Source organism: Pelophylax lessonae, assembly GCF_965119305.1.
Source record: "Pelophylax lessonae genome assembly, chromosome: 7".
NCBI classification, from domain to species: domain Eukaryota; kingdom Metazoa; phylum Chordata; class Amphibia; order Anura; family Ranidae; genus Pelophylax; species Pelophylax lessonae.
This window is the reverse complement of record NC_138774.1, coordinates 171,894,163-171,920,192: the sequence shown is the minus strand read 5'-3', so window position 1 is coordinate 171,920,192 and position 26,030 is coordinate 171,894,163. Positions and strand designations below refer to the sequence as shown.

Below are 26,030 nucleotides of genomic sequence, written 5' to 3'. Positions count from 1 at the left end.
AGTCCTTTGATCAGTTCATCCAACAAAGACCCAAATAGGCGGTCCCCCATAAAGGGGAGATCTGATCGAGCCTATTTAGAAGCCTGGTCCGCAGACAAGCTTTTCAGCCACACCATGCATAGTTATTATTGCGTTTAGAACAACTCCAATGACTCGCGACAATTTTGTCACAGTAGGTGGGAAAAGGAAGTACCTTTGCCACTTTTAGGGGATCTGCGGGCCCCCCATGTTAAAATTTTCTGGACCGATATAATCAGTGCATCCACCAGCGCCCCTTGCATGCACATGTGCAGTAAAAAAAAAAAGAAGAAAATCCTCCCTGCAGAGCACCCAAAGTGCGTGGATGCAGACCCAGTAGAGTCGCTATATGCTAAGCTCACCCTGAAAACATAACAAGCAGGGGAGGTCACCGACCACAGTCCCGCAAGGAGACGCCAGGTAAAGTTCCACAAAAGGACCCCTATTAGACCTAAGGGTCGCCCACCATAAAGGACATAGGCTCCTATAAAGGGGAAGAGGGGGCCCGCCATGATGCAGACGCGCAGGCAGAGTAACCCACACAACAATGTCCCCCAATTCAAGGGGGGTGCCAGGCAGTCCATATGTCCACTCCCCTGAGGACGCCCATCCGCTGCTCTACCACCCTGGTCAGCAGCCTAAATAGCCTGGTCAGCAGCTAAAAACAGCCTGGTCAACAGTTCGGTCAGCAGCTCAGACAGTCAGCCACGAGTAGGCCGCAAAGCCGCAGCCTAAATTTGGGGCCCAAACCGGTCGCGAGTCCGCCGTCAGCTTGATCAGCAGCTCAGATGGCCTGCTCAGTCACACAGACTGCCAGCTCTGTCAGCCATGAGTAGGCCGCAAGCCACGGCCTCAATTTTTGGCCCGATCTGGCCGCATGAGGCATCCGCCGGTCAGCTCAGTCAGGCACCTCATCTTGGTCAGGTACCCAGACAGCCACGAGTAGGCCGCAAAGCCACTGACTAAATTTTCGGCCTGACCCAGACACGTAAGGCGCAGACCTGCGGATGAAGAAACATCCGCTCCCCTCCAAGTGTATAACCACCGTAGGGAGCTCAAAGGATATCCCTTCCCCAGTCACTAACCCCAAGGTGGCCAGGAACTTGCGAGAGTCCTCTGGAAGAACAAAAAGGGAATCTTGTTGCCTAAAAGAAGTAGCGCTAAGAGGTATACTCTAAAAGGACATAACGCATCAAGACAGATGAGACAAACTTCCCATAGATGTTTCGAAGTGGGGCATAGCGAAGGAAGGACAATGCTCTGCTTAGGGTAGATTGAAGACACCACCTTAGGGAGAAAAAAAAAAAAGAGTAGGGATGACCGAATCTGACAGACTCTTGTCCTATGCTGTCAAAGTCAGCGAACCAAAATGCACTGGTCCAAGCAGGTCCCCCTCTCTCCCCCGGGTCCACCAGAGTGTCCCCCAAGAGTAAGTATGTTCATTCACATTCTCCTAGGCCAATTAGGTGCAAAGAGAAACACCAGAATGACCGCTTATTATGATCCTGCAGAGCAGATGAGGAATGATCTGGGCATAGGTGGGAAGGAGTAGATCAGAATGAACTGATTCCTGGACCGAACAATAACCCTGTCCAGTTTTTTGTTGAATCTGGACACCAGAAAATCAACATCCAGCTCCCCCATTTGTGGCAATGGGAATAAAATACCTCTGAATGCAGAGACCGTTCACATGGATCCAGATGCCAGCGACTGAGAAAGACACCCTGCCACCTTTTCTATGCCTGGGATGGCGGAGAGGGCTGAAACATGCAGTTCTTCCCCTAGAAATGTTCAGGTCTGGTTCTATTGAGCGGCATGACTTCTGCTGCTTTCTTGATGGTTTTGTAGGGTTTTGGTCATGGTATTTTCCAACTGTATTCTCCTTGGGTGTCCTTGTCATTTGAGGGTTTTCAGCGTTGGGAGAAAACAGCCCTAAACCTCTTGTCCACTGGGTCCTTGCACGCAAAATTATCCTATACAAGAGCTGTGGGGGTCTTGTTGGGATAACAGATGGCCGGGTCAATTACAGGGACCCCCTTAATGGAGACCTTGGGGTGAAGAGACTCGGCCTTCCCAAATACAAAAACATAGCATACAGAATCAATAAGAGTAGCTATGCCATCATTAAGTGAGGATGAACTTACAGCTGAAAGCATCTCATCCTGATCAGATTTCTCACAAATTTTCACCAGTCTCTACTGCAAATTTACCAGTCTGTAGTCACAGCAAGTGCTCCTTTTTCAGCAAGGGCATAGAGCTTTGCACCCTGGGCAGAGAATGTTGAAAGGGCTTTCAACCTGAACTTACTGCTAGTAGATCTCTAGCAAGTAGACCGGAATAAAGGTAGGAAAGACCCCATCCTGGCTTTGCCCTCCATGATGGGAACACGGAGTCTTCAGGGACTGGCCTAGACCTTCCGGGCTCCCTGTGGCTTACTCAACCCAATGCACTATGTGCCAAGGTGAGCCCCCCCAGCAGAATCTAGTGCCTTCAGGAACTTAGAAGCCAGGCCTGCTTCTTCAATCCAAGGCTCAGCTGAGGAGTCAACAGATCCTAAATCTGCCACATGAGCTGCATGTTGCTGCCAGGGGATCTCGATAGAAGAATCATAAGATTACAAGATAAACCTCCATTAGGAAGAAGAAAAGCTTCTCTCAGAGGGGAGAATACACTAGCTAGTTACACTTAATGAGGCTAGCTGTGAGTTAGAGAGGTTATAGAGGGGGTGTCCTAGCAGTTTTTGTTTTGCCAGCATTTAATCAAATAAAAATAGCTGCGAACAACTTATGGTAAAGACTAAAGATTCTGAGTCCTGTACTGAAATGTTAAGAAAGGAAACCGGTACTGGGACAAGTAAGCTGCCTATTGCCTAAAATGCCATGTTGATTAATGGGCTTCAATACTTTCCAAGCCACTTCTTTCAAGTTAGTTACTAAAAGAATTTAAGGGCTAAAGATACCTAAGCAATTAACATTTTCAGAAAAAGGTAAAGGCAGCAAAGGCAGCCCATATAATGTTCTCTGTATAGGTTTTCTTTATTTGCATAACACCACAAAATATATACAAAATAACTACAGAATAAAGATCTGATTGCTTTGTCATAGGTAAAGGTGCAAATTAACAGAGGATGTAGACACATTAATTTCACGGTTCCTTTTATTTTTCACAATATACAGTATCTCACAAAAGTGAGTATACCCCTCACATTTTTGTAAATCTTTTATTATACCTTTTCATGTGACAACACTGAAGAAATGACACTTTGCTACAATGTAAAGTAGTGAGTGTACAGCTTGTATAACAGTGTAAATTTGCCGTCTCCTCAAAATAACTCAACACACAGCCAATAATGTCTAAATCACTGGCAACAAAAGTGAGTACATCCCTAAGTGAAAATGTCCAAATTGGGCCCAATTTAGCCACTTTCTCCTCCCAGTGTCATGTGACTCGTTAAGTGTTACAAGGTCTCAGGTGTGAATGGGAAGCAGTTGTGTTAAATTTGTTTTTTTCGCTCTGACTCTCCTCATACTGGTCACTAGAAGTTCAACATGGCACCTTATGGCAAAGAGCTCTGAGGATCTGAAAAAAATAATTGTTATTCTACATAAAGATGGCCTAGGCTATGAGAAGATTGACAAGACCCTGAAACTGAGCAGCAGCATGGTGGCCAAGACCATACAGCCGTTTTAACAGGGCAGGACTGAGGACATGGATTACTGGAACCATGTCCTGTGGTCTGATAAGACAAAAATAAACTTATTTGGTTCAAATGGTGTTAAGCGTGTGTGGCGGCAACCAGGTGAGGAGTACAAAGACAAGTGTGTCTTGCCTACAGGCAAGCATGGTGGTGGGAGTGTCATGGTCTGGGGCTGCATGAGTGCTGCCGGAACTGGGGAACTACAGTTCATTGAGGGAACCATGAATGCCAACATGTCCTGTGACATACTGAAGCAGAGCATGATCCCATCCCTTTGGACACTGGGCCACAGGGCAGTATCCCAACATTACGACCCCAAACACACCTCCAAGAAGACCATTGCGGAGGGAAAAGGTAATGGACTGGCCAAGCATGTCTCCAGACATAAACCCTATTGAGCATCTGTGGGGCATCCTCAAATGGAAGGTGGAGAAGCGCAAGGCCTCTAACATCCACCAGCTCCGTGATGTCGTCATGGAGGAGTAGAAGAGTGCTCCAGTGGCAACCTGTGAACCTCTGGTGAACTCCATGCCCAAGAGTGTTAAGGCAGTGCTGGTAAATAATGGTGGCCACACAAAATATTGACACTTTGGGCCCAATTTGGACATTTTGACTTAGGGGGTGTACTCACTTTTGTTGCCAGCAGTTTAGACATTATTGTGTTAAGGTGATAGCAAATTTACACTGTTATACAAGCTGTACACTCACTACTTTACATTGTAGCAAAGTGTCATTTCTTCAGTGTTGCCACATGAAAAGATATAATTAAATATTTACAAAAATGTGAGGGGTGTACTCACTTTTGTGAGATACTGTATAGGGTAACTCATTATAAAGCTTGTGACTTCATACCTGCCACAGTGGACTACGACAGCTACAAGGTCATACATTCGGTCTGGATTGGTAGCATCTCCGGAAGTGTTGAAAAGCCGAAGCTCCAACGGAAACACCACACGATAGGAAAGTTTGGTATATCGGTGCAGCTGGTCCATGTATTTAAACCTTTTCAAGTGCAGGGCTAATATCATAGGCAACTTCTTTACTCTCATCCTGCCAAAAGATGGATATCATTAGTAAATGGCCCATTCAAATATTTATAAACAGCAATCAGTTTGGGAGAAGCTCTTTTGGGTTCCTATGCACTAGTGACCACCCATCTCTCCCTGATGAAGATTCTTTGGAAACTGAAAAAACAAACACTCACATGTAACAAACTGGTCAAAATATATTTCATTGCAAAATTGTTTTGATGTAGCATGTGTTTGATCGGTGGTGCAACAAATAATAGTTTCAAAAAATATTTTATATTAGCCTTGTTCTGCTTAAGGTTTTATGCATTTGTATTTATTTGCATTGTTTGGTGCCTAAAATATCCCAATTCTTTCGTGAATCTTTGTGGGTACTGCATATGTAGCAGTTAAAGCGTATGACATCAAGCAGGACACCGTGAGGATCATTACAAAATTGTTTATTTATATGTGTATTCGGTACTCAGGACCTGTAAAAAGGGGAGCTGCCACCATCCGTATCAACGTTCTCACCTCACTCAATTACTTATTTAAAAAAAAACTAGACCCTCTGTCATTAAGCTAGCAATACAGTAGCATTGTAGTTCCTCTTTATATATTACATTTATGGCAAGCACAATTTATTATCCCTAATTTACCTTTTCTGTCCTTCCTGTTTGCTTCGACACTGCTCACAGTAATACTTGTATTCGCTGCATAGTGTTTCTGTGTTACTGAATCCCCTGCAGAAACACAAAGTAAGGTCAAAAACTGTGATGCAAGCTCAACAATGCAGCTACAGGATCCAAGATGATTTCTTGCATGTATAAATATATACACAAATACACAGGAAAAAAAAATTATATATATATATATATATATATATATATATATATATATATATACACACACACACATATACATACACACACATATATATATATATTTTTAATAAAGAAGTATCATGACTTTTTGTCTATCAAGCCTTGCAACAAATCCCTTTAATTAAAAATCGTATGTTGCTTCCTACACTCAATGACTGCATAATCACCTGACCACTGCGATTGGCTGTCACAATGGTCACAAGATCAGGAGCTGATCTTGTGATCAGCTCCCGGGAGCGAACCCAGCAGCGCAAAAAACAAGCCCAACAGCAGGGGGGCCCCGGTAGGTGCTCCCACCAGGTACCCCCTGAGGAACGATCGTTTAGTTGCTGGTGGCACGCTCCCCACCCCCAGTGCAACACCCAGGCCAACCTAAATAGGTATGTCCACCCCAGGAGTGGCCAGATGGGGGGGGTGAAGGCCTGCATTAGACCACAGAGAAAGGGGGGGGTATTGACTGGGAGGGAGGGGAGCCCGGGGGTCCGACCTTCCCAGGGAGCAGCTCACATCCACCCCAAAACCCTCCAGGGAGAGGGGGGACAGCTACTTACCACACCAGGAACAGGGAGGGCACCGCTCTGGACAGACCACAGCTCAATCGTAATGTGGGTGCTGTCAGCCCAGAGGAAACACTGACTCAGGCCGAAGACAGTTCGTATTCGCCCTTGCAAGACGTTTAACTTGCAGGCCAGCCCCCGTCCAGTGGGGCAATGTTGCGGCCAACCTATTGCACAGCTGCGGTCTGCACGCGCTCGTTGGTCGGACTGGGGGGACCTTAAGGATCTAGATTATCCAGTTTGTCGCCCAGTCCGGCACTTGTTGTAGGTCTTACAGGATCAAAATAAAAAAAGGAGGAAAAAAAGGAAAGAATTGTCAGGATCAGAGATCAAAGCAAGGAACTAGGTCTTTACTCCAGACTAGGCAGAAAAAAATACCCATAGCAGAGAGTGGGAGTATACCCCCTGGGTCTGCCTCAAAGGGGTAGTCAAGTTTTTGTTTGCCTAGTGTCCTTCTCCTGTAGGAGGCAGTATAATCCATATAGTCATGAAGAGGAGGAGCTGTGTCAGCCAATGAACGAAAGAGAAATATATTTTTATATACAAATATTAATGATTACCTACGATGGCATACACATGCACTATATCTGAACGGACGCCCCATGCATCTCTAAGGGCCATCGGACGTCAGCGGAGACATGTCCACTGCCATCCAATCCGTCAAAACCGGACGGATGGAAACCCTATTTTCCATCCGTCTGGCGGATCAAATTGGATGAAAACGGACAGACGGTCCGTTCTCATAAGATTCCCCTATAGAGAAGAATGGGGACCTGACAGCTCTGTCTCCGCACACTGCCCTCTGCCTGCTCAGCGGGGAATCGGCGGATCGATCCCCCGCTGAGATAAATGGAGTCCGCCTGACAGACCAGACTGTGTGAAAGGGGCCTAACGGCATCAGAGTCTTATGCATGACATACACTATACAAAAATTGTTCTAACTAATTTTCGAAAAACGAACACTCGGCCGTGAGAGCAAACGATCGTGCCATTATGTAATGGCTGATAAATCGTTCAATGGACATAAATTAATCAGTTTTTTATGTTTTTTCACATTAACCTAGTGCAAAGAGTTTGGACGAGAAACACATTAACCTTTCAATTTATCGTTCATTCTGCAGAAAATTTCCAAACTTGTCCTTCGTTTTTTGTTAAAAAAACGTCAGAACCGATTACTGATTAGTGCCCATTAACTGGCCGAAAAATGAAAGAACTGTCCAAATGACCGAATTTTTGCTGATTTTTCGTATAGCGTATGGCCAGCATTAGTCTGGAGGGTTCAATATTGAGTTGGCCCACCCTTTGCAGCTATAACAGCTTCAACTCTTCTGGGAAGACTGTCCACAAGGTTTAGGAGACTGTCTATGGCAATGTTTGACCATTCTTCCAGAAGCGCATTTGTGAAGTTAGGCACTGATGTGGACGAGAAGGTCTGGCTCGCAGTCTCCACTCTAATTCATCCCAAAGGTGTTCTATGGGGTTTAAGCTAGGACTCTGTGCAGGCCAGTCAAGTTCCTCCACCCCAAACTCGCTCATCCATGTCTTTATGGACCATTGCTTTGTGCACTGGTGTGCAGTCATGTTGGAAAGCTTGGGAGCAAGAAATTGTCAAAAAAACACTTGTTCCTTTCACTGGAACTAAGTAAGGGGCCAAGCCCACACCAAAATACCCCCTCCACCAAATGATTTGGACCCTATGCCCTAAGACTGGGATGCCATTAAAGTTCATGTGTGCGTAAAGGCAGGTGTCCCAATACTTTTGGTAATATAGTGTATATTCCGTGGTGGACATGTAGGCCATAACACCCAGCCACCGCATAAATGCGCACTGTCTTGTTCTGGGACGCACTCAACCCCCATCCCCACAAGGTGTGACCAAGGCTCCCGCTGGTGTGTAGGTGCTCTTTTTTTGTATTTTCAGCCATGAGGTGAAGCTCCAGAGTAATTCTTTAACAGTTTTACTTAAAGGATCAATTGTTTACAGAGCTCAATATATCAAGTTCGAATTTACAAAAAAACACAAAAAAGTCAGAGAATCATTCCCCTTTCTCCCTCCAGACAGGTCATTTGGCGTTTCAATCAAAAGGGGCAGTAAACAACTTCAGCTTTGCATTCGCTTTAGAAAACCCATTAAGCTCTGTCAAACCTGTGTTGTAGGTGCACCTTGTATTAAACATTTACATGGGCGGTTTGCCGCTGTGGGATTTATTCGTTTTGATTTATATTTCCTGGGCACGGGAAGTAAAATGTTGAAAATCACAATAGAATAGACTAGAATAGAAAAATGGAAGAATAGAACCATCTTCCGAAATTAGAATTTCAACTAGAGTGCGAATTAGAGTAGAATAGATTAGAATCAAAAACAGAAGAACAGAATAGAAGAGAATAGAAAAATTAAAGAATAGAATAAATTAGAATATAACTGTCTTACGTGATTCAAATTTCAAATAGAGAGAATTTGAATTCAAATAGAATAGATTACAACATAAAATAGAATAAAAAAAAAGAATAGAAAAACAATAGAAAAGTTTAGAATATAATAGAAAGAATATACCCATCTTCCAAAATGTTAGTGAAATAAATTTAAACAGAATAGATTAGAAAAATATTAGAATAGAATTAAAAAGAATATAGTATTTGATTTTCGAAAAAAAAAAAAAAAAAAATGAATAGAAAAGAGTAGAATGGAAAAAACAATAGAAGAAATTAAAAAAGAATATAACCCTCTTCCGAAAATTTAAATTTGGAATAAATTCAATAGAACAAATTAGAAAGAATATAATCCTCTTTTGAAATTCGACTTTTGAATAGACTAGAAAATAAGAGAAAAAAAAATAAAATAGAATAGAAAAAAATCAATACGAGAAATTAGAAAGAATAACCATCTTCAGAAATTCTAATAGGATGAACTTAAATCTGAATGCCAATTCAAATTTGATTTGAAAAATTCAAATCCAATTGGAAAAAAGCATAAACAAAATTAAAACGCATTCAGAAAACGAATTAAACTAAACAAAATTATTTGAATAATAAATCAAAACTAAACAAATGTTTTCGTTCTGCACATGTCTATTAAATATACAATACTGTGCAAAGATTTTAGGCAGGTGTAAAAAAATGCTGTTCAAAAATACATATATTTGAATTGTTTATTTCGATCAATTTAAAAATAAATAAATGGACGCAACTATGAGCTTATTAACTGAGAAAAGAGTAAATGCCACTAGAGAGATGTGCAAAAAAGGCCTTGAGAACAGACTTTGAATACAATGTAAATATACAAAATAATAAACTTTATTCAATTGAAAATAGTATCAAACATGTCCCAAATTGTATCCACAAACATACAAAATACCCTTGGTAAAAAAAATAGCGAGGCCCCATAAAAAACACTGTCACACTATATAACTTCTTCAAAACCACAGGATTAACTTGAATCACCTGCTGATTGGCACAATGCAACATTTCATCTTTGCTCTTTATAATAATTAAAAAAAAAAGTTCATTCTCTTTTAGGTGTACAGTGTTCTTAAAGGGGAACTGTAGTCTGCTCACATAATTTGTAATAAAAACATCTTTGACATTATGAAGCTTTCCTCCAATCACTTATGCATATTATTTTATATTTACTCCCTCCACCAAGTCTGGCTGCAGCCATTTTAACTGTGGGCAGCTGAAGCTGCTGACTGTTCATTTCCTGGATTTAAACAGACACAATATATACAGTATCTCACACCCCTCATTTTTGTAAATATTTTATTCTATCTTTTCATGTGACAACACTGAATTAATGACACTTTGCAACAATGTAAAGTAGTGAGTGTACAAACAGTGTAAATTTGCTGTCCCCTCAAAATAATTCAACACACAGCAATTAATGTCTAAACTGCTGGCAACAAAAGTGAGTACACCCCTAAATTAAAATGTACAAATTAGACCAAAAGTGTCAATATTTTGTGTGGCCACTATTATTTTCCAGCACTGCCCTAACCCTCTTGAGCATGGAGTTCACCAGAGCTTCACAGGTTGCCACTGGAGTCCTCTTCCACTCCTCCATGATGACATTACGGAGCTGGTGGATGTTAGAGACTTTGTGCTCCTCCACCTTCCGTTTGAGGATGTCCCACAGATGCTCAATAGGGTTTAGGTCTGGAGACATGCTTGGCCAGTCCATCACCTTTACCCTCAGCTTTTTTAACAAGGCAATGGAAGGCAGGGGCAATTAAAGGGTTATCTGTGTGCTTAGATTGTGCTTACTCACTGTGGAGGAGGTGCTTTGACTAGGGGGAAGGCAAGGATTCGGGTTCCTGCTTTGCAGAAAGACAGGATTAATACCTTCCTCTCTGACAGAATGACTATCTGCCTTGTTTATATAGGTTGTTGTTCTGACCACATCCTGTGTAATTGACCGGTGCCGGTGGACATAGAGTCCGCAGTACTCGCCGCTGGGCTCCCATTGTGTGATCATAGCAGGAGCAGGTTACTGGCAGCATGCGCCCCAGACCCAAAAGTGGCAGATCACGTACTAGGTACATAATCTGGCACAGAGCGGCTGCCTTGCTGCAGTAAATGTATGTGGGCAATATTTAAAGTAGAACTATAGGTAAAAATGGATTTTTGTAAAATCTTACCGTAAAATCCTTTTCTCTTAAGCTCATTGACAGTCCTCTTGAATAATATCAAATTGGGTTATACTGCCCTCCACAGGAGTAGGACACTAGGCAGAAGGAAAATGTTCTGGCCACACCTTAGGGGCAGTCCCAGAGGGTATATCCTCTCTCTCTCTGCTACAGGATGTTAGTTATGTCACAAAGCAGTGTCAGAGAATTTAACCAAACCCAACTCAAAAGTAGAGGGGCGGGTACTGCGTCTGTCAATGAGCTTAAGAGAAAAGGATTTTACGGTAAGATTTTACAAAAATCCATTTTTCTCTGTCGCTCATTGACAGGCGCAGTCCTCTTGATTAATATCAAATTGGGACGTCCCAAAGCAGTGCCACAAATGAGGGGTGGGATAACAGAAATCAAAATTTAAATCCAGAAGGCCCAACCGGTGCCGACTAGAAGTCTTAAAGGCTCATCAAACCAATGGATGAGACTCAACTGAAAACCCAACAGAAAAAACCCTCGAGTTAGACCAACGGTCTCCTCAAATTGCGGCCTGCAAAACTATGCGGCCAAAAGAGGCATCCGACGATGCCAACACATCAACTTTATAAAATTTTGTAAAGGTATGAGCCGACGACCAGGTAGCCGCCTTGCAAACCTGGACCACTGACGCCTGATGGCGGAAGGCCCAGGAAGCACTAAGCGCCTGAGTGGAGTGCGCCTTAACAGGGAACAGAGGATTCCGACCCTTAATAGAATAAGCCTGTACCACCGTCTGTCTGATCCATCTGGAGATAGTCGCAGCAGATGCAGGCAACCCCTTTTTGGGGCCATCCGTGATCACAAAAAGTGAATCCGTTTTACGAAACGAGTCCATAGTTTTCAAGTATACCCTGATTGCCCGAACCACATCCAAGGAATGCAACGCAAACTCCCGAGGATGACTGGGCTTAGGACACAAGGAAGGTAGCACAATATCTTCATTCAGATGAAACTCTGAAACCACCTTAGGAAGGAAGGATGGATTCGGACGAAGAACCACCTTATCCCCATGAACCACCAGATATGGGGAACGACAGGATAATGCGGCCAGTTCTGACACCCTGCGTGCAGAAGTAATGGCCACCAAGAAGGCCACCTTCTGGGATAACGTAAGCAAGGGAATCTCCCTGATATTTTCAAAGGAAGGTTTCTGAAGAACCGACAACACCAAATTAAGATCCCAGGGCGGTAAGGGCGCGCGCACTGGCGGAGCCAGGTGCCGCACCCCCTGGATGAAATTCCGCACCAAGGAATGGGTAGCCAAAGGTTTCTGAAAGAAAATTGCTAACGCTGAAACCTGACCCTTGACAGTACTCAAGGCCAGCTTCTGCTCAACCCCCTGTTGCAGAAAAGCCAAGATTCGGGTCACCGAATAGGCACGTGGAGGAAATCCAAGGGATTCACACCACGCAATATAAGACTTCCATGTGCGATGATAGACTTTTCTGGAAGTCGCTTTCCTTGCTTTAATTAAAGTAGGAATAACTGAAGTTGACAATCCCTTGTCCTTCAGCACCTGAGTCTTAATAGCCAGTCCGTTAAAGCCAGCGACTGTAAAGCAGGATGGAAGATCGGTCTGAGACCGCAGATCCTCCCTGAGAGGAAGTCTCCAAGGAGCGCCCGCGACCAGCCTGACCAAGTCGGCGTACCCGGGTCGACGAGGCCAGTCCGGAGCTACCAGGATAACTGGAATTCCCTCCACCTCTATCCTGCGAAGAAGTTTCGGCAGCAACTTGAGAGGAGGGAAGACATACAGTAGCTGATACTGTCCCCACAGGGGGACCAGCGCGTCTGCTGCGTCCGCTCGAGGATCTCGGGAGCGGGCTACAAACCTCTGCACCTTCCTGTTGAGCCGAGCTGCCAACAGATCCACCTCTGGGGTGCCCCAATGAAGGCACAGCTGGTGAAATACCTCTGGATGAAGAGGCCATTCCCCTTGATCCAGAATCTGCCGGCTGAGATAATCTGCCTGCCGATTTTCCACCCCCGGAGTGAATACCGCGGAGAGAGCCGGAACAAACCGTTCCGCCCAACGAAGAATGCTGGCCACTTCGATGGCCGCCAGGACACTCTAGGTGCCCCCTTGGTGATTGACATAAGCCACGGTCGTGGCATTGTCCGACTGGATCCGAACCGGGCTGCCCTGGAGCTGCTCGGTCCAGTAAATCAGACAAAGTCTGATCGCTCTCAGTTCCAATACATTTATCGGTAACCTGGATTCTATCAGAAGAAATGACTTTCCCCCTGGCTGAGCATCGGAGACCGAAGCCACCAGACCAGAGACTCCCTGGTCCGCTCGCTCAACCGGATCCGATTGTCCAGAGAATCGGGATTCTGATTTCATTTAAAAAGAATCTCCTTTTGGAGAATTCGGTTATGAGACTGGGCATACGGTACTGCCTCTAAAGGAGGCCACCATCAGTCCCAGGATCCTCATGCAAGTCCGAAGGGAAGGCCAGTTGACAGACAGCAACATCCGAATCGTTCACTGAATCTTCCGGAGCTTCTCCGTAAGGAGACCCACCCTTGCCAAGGATGTCCCCAAAGTTAGGCCCAGATAGTTCAATCTCCTGGTGGGAACTAGGAATGATCTTTGGGAAAAGTGAAGAAAACGCTGATGTCCTGCGAAGATGGGGACCTGAAATTAGGCATCCTTGCTGTCTCTGGACGCCAGGAAATCCCCCTGATGCAGGGAGGCCACCCCTGTTCAGATGGACTCCATCTTGAATTCTTGTACCCGGACAAAATGATTGAGTGCTCTTAAGTCCAGAATTGGACGCACCTTGCCCTCCTTTCTGGGTATTGTGAATAGGTTTGAATAGAACCCCTGAAAACGTTCTGCTCAAGGAACGGGAACTACCACTCCTTGTTGCATCAAGTCCATTACTGCCCCCCGCAAAGCTTTTAAGCGATCCGGGGATAGTCGAATGTTGGAAGGGAAGAATCGCACCGGTAGAAGTGATCGAAACTCTATCTTGTATCCCGACCGTATGACCTCGCGAACCCCTTTGTCCGGGATTCTGGAAAGCCATGGATCCGGAAACTGGTGAAGACGTCCCCCCACCCCAGAGATGGGTGGGGGCGCACCTTCAGGCTGTATTGGTCTTATCTTCAGGTTTGGCTGAGCCGGACTTTTGTTTACCCGACCAGCGCCCTTTGAAACCCCCTGAAGGGGCTTTGGAGGGCTTCCCCTTATCGCCCGCCCCAGCGGAACGAACAAACTTTTTATGAGCGGAAAAGGAAGGTCCTCGCCTGTTACGAGGTCCTTTACCCTTAGCAGTCTGTGGCAAAAAATTAAAGTTACTTACTGGTAACGTCTTTTCCAGTAGTCTTTCAGGACAGGCACTTCTGAGAGAACCTGGCTCCTCCCTTCTTAGGAAACACCGCCCCAATTTATTGGATTTAAGCCTCCCTCCAGCTGGCTGCCTCAGTTCTTCAAGAGTACCTCCGGCCACTGGGGAGACACAAAGATATATCATACTAACCTCCATCCTCTGATCATCTTATATTCAGACCTTCTTCGGGTGGGTATTAGTGCTGTCCTGAAAGACTACTGGAAAAGACGTTACCAGTAAGTAACTTTAAATTTTCCCTTATCGTCTTTCAGGACAGGCACTTCTGAGAGGATAAGAGAGTACTTACTTTCAGGGTGGGACTACCGCTTGCAGGACTTTTCGCCCAAAAGCCTGATCTTTAGCGGATAGCAGGTCCAGTCTATAGTGTTTGGAAAAAGTTGTGTAGCTGGACCAAGTTGCTGCCCGACAGATCTGCTCCGGGGTAGCACCAGCTCTTTCCGCCTGAGAAGCCGCCATTGCTCTTGTAGAGTGCGCCTTAATACCCATAGGGACCTCCTTACCGGAAAGCCTATAAGCATCACTGATGATTAATCTAAGCCATCTGGCTATTGAACGTCTGGACGCTTTAGTACCCTTCTTTGAACTATTAAATAAAACAAAAAAAAAGAGTCTGACTTCCTGAACTCCTTCGTGATGTTTAGGTATTGCAGAATGCATCTTCTGACATCTAAACTATGAAAACTAATTTCCTGTTCCCTCACAGGCTCTGAACAAAACGTCGGTAGCACTATCTCCTGGTCTCTATGGAACCTTGAGACTACCTTGGGTAGAAACACTGGATCGGTTTTAAAGATAACCCGATCTGCAAAAATTTGTAAAAAAGGTGCTTTAACCAAAAGGGCCTCTAGCTCACTAACCCGCCTGGCGGTCGTGATTGCCACTAAAAAAACTGTCTTGAGGGTTAAATTTCTCACCGAACAAGACTCCAATGGCTCAAATGGCTCTTTAATGAGAGCCTGCAAAACTAAAGACAAATCCCACATTGGAAATGGGAGATTTCTTGTTGGTCTTTGCCTATTCAGGGCTTTGAAAAAACGGATCACCCAGGGATCTTTTGCTAAAGGTATTTCCAGGAATACGCTAATGGCTGAAATTTGGCCTTTTAGGGTGCTGATGGCTAACCCCTTGTTTGCCCCCTCTTGTAGGAACTCGAGTACTGATACTGTACTTCCTGCGGCTAAAGAGCTTGCTTTGCACCAGTTTCTAAAAAACTTCCAAGTTTTTAGGTAGATGCTCTGTGTCTCTTTCTTCCTGCTTCCTAGCAGAGTCTGCACCAGTTGGCCCGAGAAACCCTTGCTCTTTAACAGTTCTTCTTCAGTAGCCAAGCTGCAAGGTTCCAATGTTGTGTCTGAGGACAGAGTACTGGGCCCTGGGAGAGGAGATCTTCTCTCACTGGTAGCAACCAGGGGGGCTCTACCGCTAAGTGATTTAGGGTCGAGAACCACGGTCTCCTGGGCCAATGTGGTGCTATAAGTATTAGCGTCGTACTTTCCTCCTGAAACTTCCTCAAGACCGCTGGTATTAGCACTGGTGGGGGGAAGGCATAGGATTTGGGGAACACCCAGGGTTGAGCTAGAGCATCCACCCCTAGAGCTCCGTCCCATCTGCTCAGGGAAAAATATTGAGGTGTCTGTGTTCTGCCGTGAGGCAAACAGGCCGATGTTTGGCATTCCCCATCTCTGGGTAATTCCATTGAACACCTCCTGATTTAACGTCCAGTCTCCTTCTCTTACCGTCTTTCTGCTGAGAAAGTCGGCTAGTTGATTTAACTCTCCCTTGAGATGAACTGCCGAAAGAGAGAGAACTTGGACCTCGGCCCATTGCAAGATCTTCTTTGCCAGACCCCATAGGAGATTGCTTCTGGTTCCCCCCTGTCGGTTTAGATATGCCACCACTGTGGCATTGTCTGACCGTACCTGAATTCGGTGTCCCTGCAAGTCCTCCTGGAAGGCTCTGAGGGCTAACTCTACCGCCCTCAATTCCCTCCAATTGGAGGATTGTTTTGCTTCCTCCAGTCCCCAGGTCCCCTGGGCTAGCTTGGATCCCAGATGGGCCCCCCAGCCTATGCCGCTTGCATCTGTGGTGATGATGGTGGAGGCTATCTGAACCCAACAGAGGCCTTGTGATAGATTTTCGGCTTTTCTCCACCACCACAGGGATCTTTTCACTGCGGTTGGGATTTGTATGAAGGTATCCAGGGAATCCTGGCTGCGGTCCCAAGCTTCCAGGATGAATAGTTGCAGGGGACGAAAGTGCAGGCCTGCCCACTGCACTGCTGGGATGGCTGCTGTTAGTAACCCCAGTATAGACATGGATTGTCTGACTGAGATCGCTTGGTTTGCTTGCAACTGTCCTACTGCCTTGTTTATTTTCTGCTTTTTGTCCGGGGGTAAGAAGATTTTTTTGGACCCTGGAGTCTATCTCGTACCCCAAGAACAATATCCTTTGTGTTGGTACTAGGGAGGATTTTTCTAAATTCAGTAACCAACCCAGGTCTTCCAGAATCCGTGTTGCATCCCGGAGATCCCTGGACAATTGTTCTTGGGAGTGGGCGAACAACAACAGGTCGTCTAGGTACGCGATTACCGACAAACCCTGTAGTCGCATAAATGCCAAGGTCTCTGCCATTACCTTCGTGAATATTCGGGGGGACGAGGAGAGGCCAAAAGGGAGGGCCTGAAATTGCCAGTGCTGAATGTCCTCCCCTGTTTTTACGGCTAGCCTCAGGAACTTTTGGCTTTTCTCTGCAATGGGAATGTGCAGGTATGCATCCTTGAGATCTATCGAGGCCATATAGCACTGTGGGGGAAGGATGGTTCTTATCGAATAGATAGAGTCCATCCTGAACTTCCTGTATCTGATTGAACGATTCAGGGGTTTTAGGTTTAAGATTAACCTGTAACTGCCTTAGGGCTTTGTCACCACAAAGATGTGGGAGTAAAACCCTTCTCCCACTTCCCTTGCTGAAACTCTCCGAATGACGTTTTGTATTTTTAATTCCTTGAGAGAGGAGAGTATGGCCCTGGATTTCTGTTCGCATTTTGGCAGATGGGTGATTAACATTCTGGCAGGAGGGGGGCTTGAGAACTCCAGCTGATAACCCTGTCTTATTATCTGCAGGATAAAGGGGCTGGAGGTGATCTCTTCCCACCGTGGGAGAAAGGTCCCCAGTCTCCCTCCCACAGTGGTGAGGTTGTCATTGAGACTTCTTGGGCTGTTCAGGAGGGCGAAAAATAGCCCCCCCGCGGCCCTTCCCTCTTTGACTCCAGGATCTTTTCTGTCCTTCAGATTTCCTTGGAGCCGAAAATTTTTTCTGGGGATAGGACTTTCTATTGAATCCCGTCTTTTTCCCCTGCTTAATTGGGAAGGATTTCTTTCGGTCTGCCGTGTGATCCAGGACTGTTTCTAATCCTGGACCAAATAAGCGGTCCCCTGTAAATGGGATCCCACACAATTTGGCTTTAGAGCCCCCGTCTCCTTGCCAAGTTTTTAACCAGAGGGCTCTCCTAGCCGAATTGGTTAAGGCCGATGACCTGGCCGTCATGCGCACCGACTCCGCAGAGGCATCCGCTATGTATGCTACTCCCCGTAGTAACATGGGAAATGAGGATAATATGGTCTCCTTACCAGTCTCAGCCTCAATATGTGCCTTTATCTGAGTTAGCCAATACTCCATGTTTCTGGCTACTACCGTAATTGCCATAGCAGGCTTAAGATTTCCTAGAGCTGAGTCCCAGGCTTTCTTCAGGAGGGAGTCTGCTCGCTTATCCATGGGATCAGGGAGTGACCCCATATCCTCGAAAGCCAAGTCCGTATGCCTGGAGACTCGCGAAAAGGCTGCGTCCAGTTTAGGTGATTTGTTCCAGACCGCCGAATCATCTTCAGAAAAAGGAAATCTTCTTTTCAGAGCTCCTGAAAAGAAGGGTTTCCTTTCTGGATCCTGCCACTCGCTCTTTATAGTGTCTACTAGGGCTTCGTGTACTGGAAAAACCTTTTTCTTAGGTTTGCCCAGACTCGCGTACATTTGATCATGCAAGGATAATGTTTTCTTCTCTTCCTGAATTCCTAGAGTGGTGTGGATAGCCGCTATCAGGCCTTCCACCTCTTCCAGAGACAGTTTGTATCTAGAGGTTCTTTTGGATTCTCCATCCGACCCCTCTGCCTCAGATTCCCCTGGGGAATTGGGGGGTGTGCTATCGCACTCTTCCCCTTGATGTACAGAACCCGCAGGTACCTCCCCACTTGTAGAGGGTAGTAACTGCGGTGTTGGAGCATTTTCCTGCCGTGCCGACTGGGGGGAACTCTGTGGAAGCTGGGTGTTAGCAAACAATTCCTTAAAGGATTGGAAAGTGCTAGCAAGCTCCTTGACAGAGGTGGCTAAATCTGCGTTTTGACTTTCCGTGTGTTCCTTAACTAAACTCTCCAGACATTCTTTGCATAAGGGTTTAGTCCAAGTTTCCCCCATATTCTCCTTGCAGGAAGGGCATCTCTTCTTGGAAACATGGGCTGGCTTTTTCTCTGAGGCTTTCTGTAATTTTAAATATAAAAGGCATAGTTTAAAATTCACTTCCTAATGCTCCCCAGCCTGCACAGCTTGCCCCACCAGAGGGTGTTGCTAGGGACAACCATCACCAAGAAGATCCCACAGTGTGACCCTCAGCCTCCCTACTCCCCTTATCTAAGGGAACAGAAAATGGAGCTAGTGGGAGAAGTAAGGGAGAACCACCCCAGGCCTCCTTACCTTATGGTGGCTGGTGCTGTTATCTCCCGGAGCGGTAACTGAGGTCTGTGCCTCCGACATGCCTCCTGGAGTGGCTCAGCTTTCTTTTCCTGGCAGCTGTCCCCCAGCTTGCAGGACGCACCAGCCTTTCATATCTGGCGCGCTCACCGCCGCGATCCGGAACCGGAAGTCGCGGTTTGCCGCTGGAAGTGCCCGCCCCTACCGGAAGTGACGTCCCCCGTCATCCGGCCCGGCTGCTCCACACCGCCGCAAGCGGGGGGCGGAATGCACCATGGTGGACGCTCTCCCCGAGCGTGGTGAGCGGGCCCCCCAGCCAAGAAACTCCGCTGAGCGAGGCTGTGGTGATAAATGAATTTTCTGCGGCCGACAGGTAAGCGGGTCCCCCCCGGTGCTGTCTTTCTTGGCCGCCTTCTGAGAGTACCTGACTCCCTCTAACTTCAGCCTCCTGGCTTCAGCTAAGGCTCCTCTTGGACGGTGTCCCCCCGCTGGAGGAAACACCAGAACTGAGGCAGCCAGCTGGAGGGAGGCTTAAATCCAATAAATTGGGGCGGTGTTTCCTAAGAAGGGAGGAGCCAGGTTCTCTCAGAAGTGCCTGTCCTGAAAGACGATAAGGGAAAAGTGCTCTTGCCCCCAGTGAGATCCTTTATAATCTCATCCAAGGTGGCCCCAAACAGGCGATCCCCTTGAAAAGGGAGATTAGCCAAAGCTTTTTTGGAACCTTGATCCGCCGACCAGCACTTTAACCACAACACGCGTCTGAGGACCACTGCTGAAACCGATGCACGCCCTAACAAGGGAGTGGCGTCCAGGGCGGCGTCACAGATGAACTGTGGTCCTTGTATAATCTGCTCCATCAAATCTGATACTGCCGGGGGGATACTTCTCCCCTTTAGGTCACGGCGTAACAATTTGGTCCATTCTGTCAATGTTTGTGAAACTAAACCAATGGCAACCACTGGCCTAAAGGTTGACCCTATCAGGGAAAAAATGGAGCGGGATTCCGCTTCCACTTTACGATCCACCGGATCCCTAAAGGACGGAGCGTCCTCCAACGGGATAACAGTGGCTTTATTTAGTCTGGAAATCCGTGAGTCGGTGAGGCGCTTCCCCTGCTACTCCTCGAGGTAGCTGGTCATCTCCAAAATGGCCGCCCCCCATGCCGGAGACCCGAGGCTACGCCAAGATGGCGGCCCCGTGCGACCTGCGGGAGAATGGTAGCGGCCCCTGTGGAAAGATGGCAGCGGCCTGCTACACCGTGCGGCCTGCGGAAGGCAGGCATCAGCCTGTGCGGCCTGCGGGAGGATGGCGGCCTGCGGGAGGATGGCGGCGGCGGATGGCGGTAGTCCAGGCAACTGCAACCTTATGTATAAGGTAGGATCATATCACCCTCTTACATGGCCATCCTAAACAGTAATGCCAGCCCCTGACTTCACTCATACAGTGACTTCCGATAGTCAGCTCCCAAACCAAGCCTCCTGGTTCTTCACCAAATCACACTCAAGAGGGAGATCTGTGACACATGCTATAGGATAGAGGAGGGACCCAGGATCAAAAGGGTTCGACCATCCACAGGGGGGCCCGTGTCTATTCCCAAAACCCGACAGGGGAGAGGGGGAACATACTACTCACCATACCAGAACCGGCGGGCACCCCCTCCTAACAGAACCCCTCTCCACCGAAGTGGGGGGGCTGTTGACCAATACGGACGCCGCGACTCAGTTTCCAACTGGTCGTCGGCGTCCCGGGGAGACGTTTAACTCGCAGGGCCAGTCCCCGTCCAGTGGGACTATGTCGCGGCCGACCCAGCGCGGAGCTAGGGCCTGCACGCACTCATAGGCTGACTGGGGTGACCACTGGATCTTAACATTCAGCCCGTCGCCCAGCTCCAGCATAATTGCTTGAAGATCTCACAGGAACAACTGGAGAAAAAAGCTGCCTAAAAAAAAAATTTTTCTAAAAAAATCTTGCCAGGACCAAAGATCCCAGCAAGGAACTTAGGTCCTGACTAGACAGAAAAAAACTAACATCCTGTAGCAGAGAGAGAGAGGATATACCCTCTGGGACTGCCCCTAAGGCGTGGCCAGAACGTTTTCCTTCTGCCTAGTGTCCTACTCCTGTAGAGGGCAGTATAACCCAATTTGATATTAATCAAGAGGACTGCGTCTGTCAATGAGCGACAGAGAAATTCTTTTTTTATTTTGCATAGAATAAGGGAGGGTTATGACCCATCCGTGTATTTTTTGCCATCCTCATCCCATTGGGGAGATTTACCTTCACTCCCTTTCCCATAGCCAAAACAGGAAGTAAAAGAAAACCCCTGCAAATTAAGGAAATTCCTTGGGGGACCCGCAGGTCACCAGAATCCATGTCCCCATTGTAAATTTCCCCTCTAGAACTTTTCTGGGGTCAACCCAAAATTTTGAGTTTTTTTACTTTCAATGATAATGGTAAGCAGAATAAACAGAGAAGGTGAATATCACGAACAGGGCCACAGGCAGCAATAAAAACCTAATAAATGCTCTAATCCATCTCCAGTCTGTCCAAAACAAACCAACAAACACAAAAACTCGTTGCCTATTGTTATACTTTAATCCAATAATGACTGAAGGTAAAAAAGTGCTACTAAATTACCTATGTGATTTTTTTTTTCCTAAAGCAATCAGGAAAATGTCATATTTTGGTACCTGTAGGTGAGCACAGATAAGCTCTGAATCATTTTTTGAGTTTGAGCAGTAGCATCTGGAGCCAAGACTGAGGGTGTTAGAGCAGCTCTGAAGCTGAAGCTTTTTGGAGCTGCCTTGAGCTGCCTGGAGCTGGGGGCTAAGGGCCTGCCTAGGCTACAGTGCAGACCAGGAGCTGGGGGCTAAGGGCCTGCCTAGGCTACAGTGCAGTCCTGGAACTGGGGGCTAAGGGCTTGCCTAGGCTACAGTGCAGTCCTGGAGCTGGGGGCTAAGGGCCTGCCTAGGCTACAGTGCAGTCCTGGAGCTGGGGGCTAAGGGCCTGTCTAGGCTACAGTGCAGTCCTGGAGCTGGGGGCTAAAGGCCTGCCTAGGCTACAGTGCAGTCCTGGAGCTGGGGGCTAAGGGCCTGCCTAGGCTACAGTGCAGTCCTGGAGCTGGGGGCTAAGGGCCTGCCTAGGCTTCAGTGCAGTCCTGGAGCTGGGGGCTAAAGGCCTGCCTAGGCTACAGTGCAGTCCAGGAGCTGGGGGCTAAGGGCTTGCCTAGGCTACAGTGCAGTCCAGGAGCTGGGGGCTAAGGGCCTGCCTAGGCTACAGTGGAGTCCTGGAGCTGGGGGCTAAGGGCCTGACTAGGCTACAGTGCAGTCCAAGAGCTAGGGGCTAAGGGCCTGCCTAGGCTACAGTGCAGTCCTGGAGCTGGGGGCTTAGGGCCTGCCTAGGCTACAGTGCAGTCCTGGAGCTGGGGGCCAAGGGCCTGCCTAGGCTGCAGTGCAATCCTGGAGCTGGGGGCTAAGGGCCTGCCTAGGCTACAGTGCAGTCCTGCAGCTGGGGGCTAAGGGCCTGCCTAGGCTAAAGTGCAGTCCTGCAGCTGGGGGCTAAGGGCCTGCCTAGGCTACAGTGCAGTCCTGCAGCTGGAATCTAACTGCTGGGCAACTGCGTAGGGAAAGCTGCCAAACAAATACTGTTAACCCTATTCAAGATGTCGGCAGCATCACGCTCATGTAAAAATATGAACAAAGAACACCATGGGTAACATTACTATTAAACATTTTTCTGTACACAAACTTCAAAGTCCATATTGATATGAAAAAAAATGTAAACCCTTTTAACATAATATATGCAATATTTTTTGAATGGATCTGAATATTCAGAAAACACATTAACTCTTATGGAGATTTTCCCTTTATGGTTACAGTTTTGGATAAGCATTCTTTTACAAAATCCCTGCCGTGTTAGACCAGTAATTTATTGATGTCTTTGTACAATGTAAGCAAAGTCAAAACCCCCATACCATTCTGCCCAGGAAGGTGTTCTACATCAGGAGACAGGGATTCTCATACTGGAAATACATCCCACAGAGAGCTGACAATGTAAAGTTCACATGCATCACGGCTTGTGACTTGTGACTCACCTTAAGCAGTGTGTAATGGAAGTATTTTGTTCCACATCCACAGAGAGATCTAAGAAATCTTCATCTTTGCTACTAACCTTGAGAAGGACATAAAACAAAAACAGTGTCACACACAAATCACAGTATTTACATAGAGAGGACTGGAAAATATTTATTTCACAACTGGTTTGCTTTCCTATTATTGCTTCAACAATGACCTGAGGATATTACTGGATATGGAGGGTAAGCTTATTTAACCTATACTGTATGCATATGGTATTTACAACATTTTATTTTATCATAGGCTTGCTTAGTACAGGAGTCATAGTAAACCTGTTATCTATACATTTCACTAACTTGAAGACAAAATTTAAAGACACATGGTTTAAGTTGTGACATCAGGCCTCATTTCTTTACAGTCAAACAGAAACTTTCCCATTGCTCTGAGCAAACAATCCAATGATACTTTTCAGTCTTTAGGCACAGGTAAATTACATTGTAATCTGGACAGTATGCTCAGTGCTAAACAGGCAGTTCCCCCCCCCCAGACAGGCTGATAAATCAGACTGCTCAAACAGAATTATGATCTCTCATCTCTGAACACTTAATTTACGTTGGATGCATTTAATCTGAGGGCCTGAAAGCAATTTGCTGATTGGACAATGAAGGTGCAGCCCCACCCAGACAAAGGTCATCACACTGCTTCTTCTAACAAGCTTCCACTAGTATATTGACCACACTGTCTAATATGAGGCAGAGGTCCACTATGCTCCCAGTACCTCTCCCTATGCTGCACAGAGCAGCCCCGACCCTCCTCTTCTTGGGTGTCTCGCTGGCACTCCTGGCTCTCCCCCTTGCCGAGTGCTCCCATTGTAAGCCACTTGCTATGGGGGCATTTGTGCGGTAGCGCGCGTGTGTATGTGTGTGTGCGCTTAGCCCCTCCTCAATGGCTGTGACTGACAGTAGCAAAAGCCAATGTCTTCTGCTGCTGTGTCTGAGCCAATGAGTAGGGGAGAAAGGAGAGAAAGCCTCTGCTCTCACACACATTGCTGGTTCGGGATTGGGTACAGGTAAGTATAGGGGGGGGGGGTTTGGGGGGAGCTGCTTGCAGAAGGTTTGTTACCTTTAATCCATTACCTTAATGCCTCTGCACTGACAGCTCATCACCCACGGAGATAAGTACAGCTGGGACCGGGGGTTGGGAGGGTGTACTGCGTTAGTTCACCTTTTCATTTTTTTTCTGAAAAGGCGAACTTAACCACTTGCCGACCGCCGCAAGTACATATACTGCGGCGGTCAGCCCCTCACAGGCAAAGTGACGTATGGGTATGTCACTAGCCTGTGAGGCTCTGGGGAGCGAGCGAGTGCGCGCCGCCAGATGCGCGCTCCCGCTCGGTCACAGAGCCCCCCCCCCGCGTGCGTGTGTGTGCCCGGTGGACCCGATGTCCGCCGGACAATCGCGATCGTCCGTTAGAGCGGGAGAAAGGCAGGTGGCTGATGTAAACAAAGCCGCCTGTCATTCTTCCCTGTGTAAGAATAGTGATCATACGGTTCTACTATGTAGGACCGTTGATCACTGTTCCTACACCTCAAGCCACAGCCAATCACAGTTAGAAGCACGCCCCCCCCTCTCAAAAAAAGTTAACCCCTTCACTGCCAGTGTCATTTTACAGTAACAGTGCATATGTATATTACTGATTACTGTAGTAATGTCACTGGTAACCCCAAAAGTGTCAAAAATGTCAGTCAAGGGTCTGATCTGTCCGCCGCAATTTCGCAGTCCCGCAAGAAAAAAAAAAAAAAAAAATCGCAGATCGCTGCCATTACGCGTAAAAAAAAAAAAAAACAACAACAAAAATAAAAATCTTTCCCTTAGTTAGTAAACGCAATAACTTTTGCGCAAACCAATCAAAATACGCTTTTTGCGATTTTTTTACCAAAAATATGTAGCATAAAACAAATTGGCCTAAAATGTTAAAAAATTTTGATTTTTACATTTTTTTTGGGGGGGGGGGGGGGAGTATTTCATATAAAAAAAAATTTGAAAAATATTGTTATTTTTGCAAAATTTACGCTCTTTTTTTGTATATAGCGCATGATCAAAAAAAATAAAATAAAATCGCACAGGTGATCAAATACCACCAAAAGAAAGCTCTGTTTGTGGGAAAAAAAAGGACGTCAAATTCATTTGGGTACAGCGTCGCACGACGGCGCAATTGTCCGTTAAAGTCACGAAGTGCTGAATCGCAAAATAGGCCCTGGTCAGGAAGAGGGTAAAATCTTCCCGGGGCTTAAGTGGTTAAAAACGTCAAGCTTTTTTTCAGTCCCCCGAAGTGCAGATAGACTTAGAGTGGTAGGTTATACACATGGGAGCCAAAAATTAAGCTGCTTAGCCCACACCTAGTTAATAAACTTGATGGTGATGTAAAAAATCCCTTCCGCCAGTTTGTTGCTGTCCCACTATACAAGGTTAGTGTGGTCCAAATAACCCAAAAAAAACATCCAAAATAAATATGGTTAAAAGAAACCCATTAAGGGAGTCATGTAATGAACCAAGCAGCTTATACAAAGAAGGCTTTACTGAAAAAGGCGAACTATTCAATACACTAGCGGTAGAACCACATACAAAAGTTAAAGACAATGTTGTCTGGACACCACAGCAGCTGTTCACAGTGCGCTCATACACATACACTCCGTTAGTGCCATAAAGGGGGATAATAAAAGGGACCTAATTGCACATTGCAGGAGCCAGATTAACACTGGGATAGATACCCTCCTATAGGGAGTAATACTGGCCATATTCCTATATAACACAGTCACTGCAAGGGTATAAAGAAGGGCACTGGGGGCAATCTGAACATCAGTTCAGTCCAGAATCATAGATCATTTCCATTAATAACACACAATAGCAATGTGAGAGCACCCCAAAGTCCCAGAGTTGAATGCAATAGTTTGGCTCAGAGGAAAACCCTCATCGGTGGATATGCATCATCTCCTCAATGGCAAGGAGTGCATGAAATAGCAGATGTTGAGGTAGTTCCATGCACAGCATAAA

The 26,030-nt window shown here is 46.4% G+C and overlaps 1 protein-coding gene across 1 annotated transcript in view; it reads right to left on the bottom strand.

Annotated features, from left to right (window-relative positions):
- LOC309560749 (ubiquitin carboxyl-terminal hydrolase 12-like) overlaps positions 1-26,030 on the bottom strand; it is a 106,596-nt gene that overhangs the window by 7,386 nt on the left and 73,180 nt on the right. The window contains exons 5-7 of the mRNA XM_082264397.1: positions 22,997-23,073; positions 5,382-5,465; positions 4,568-4,765 (exon numbers count right to left, since the gene is read on the bottom strand). Coding sequence (XP_082120523.1) covers positions 4,568-4,765; positions 5,382-5,465; positions 22,997-23,073 — 359 coding nt within the window. The remainder of the gene's footprint in view (positions 1-4,567; positions 4,766-5,381; positions 5,466-22,996; positions 23,074-26,030) is intronic.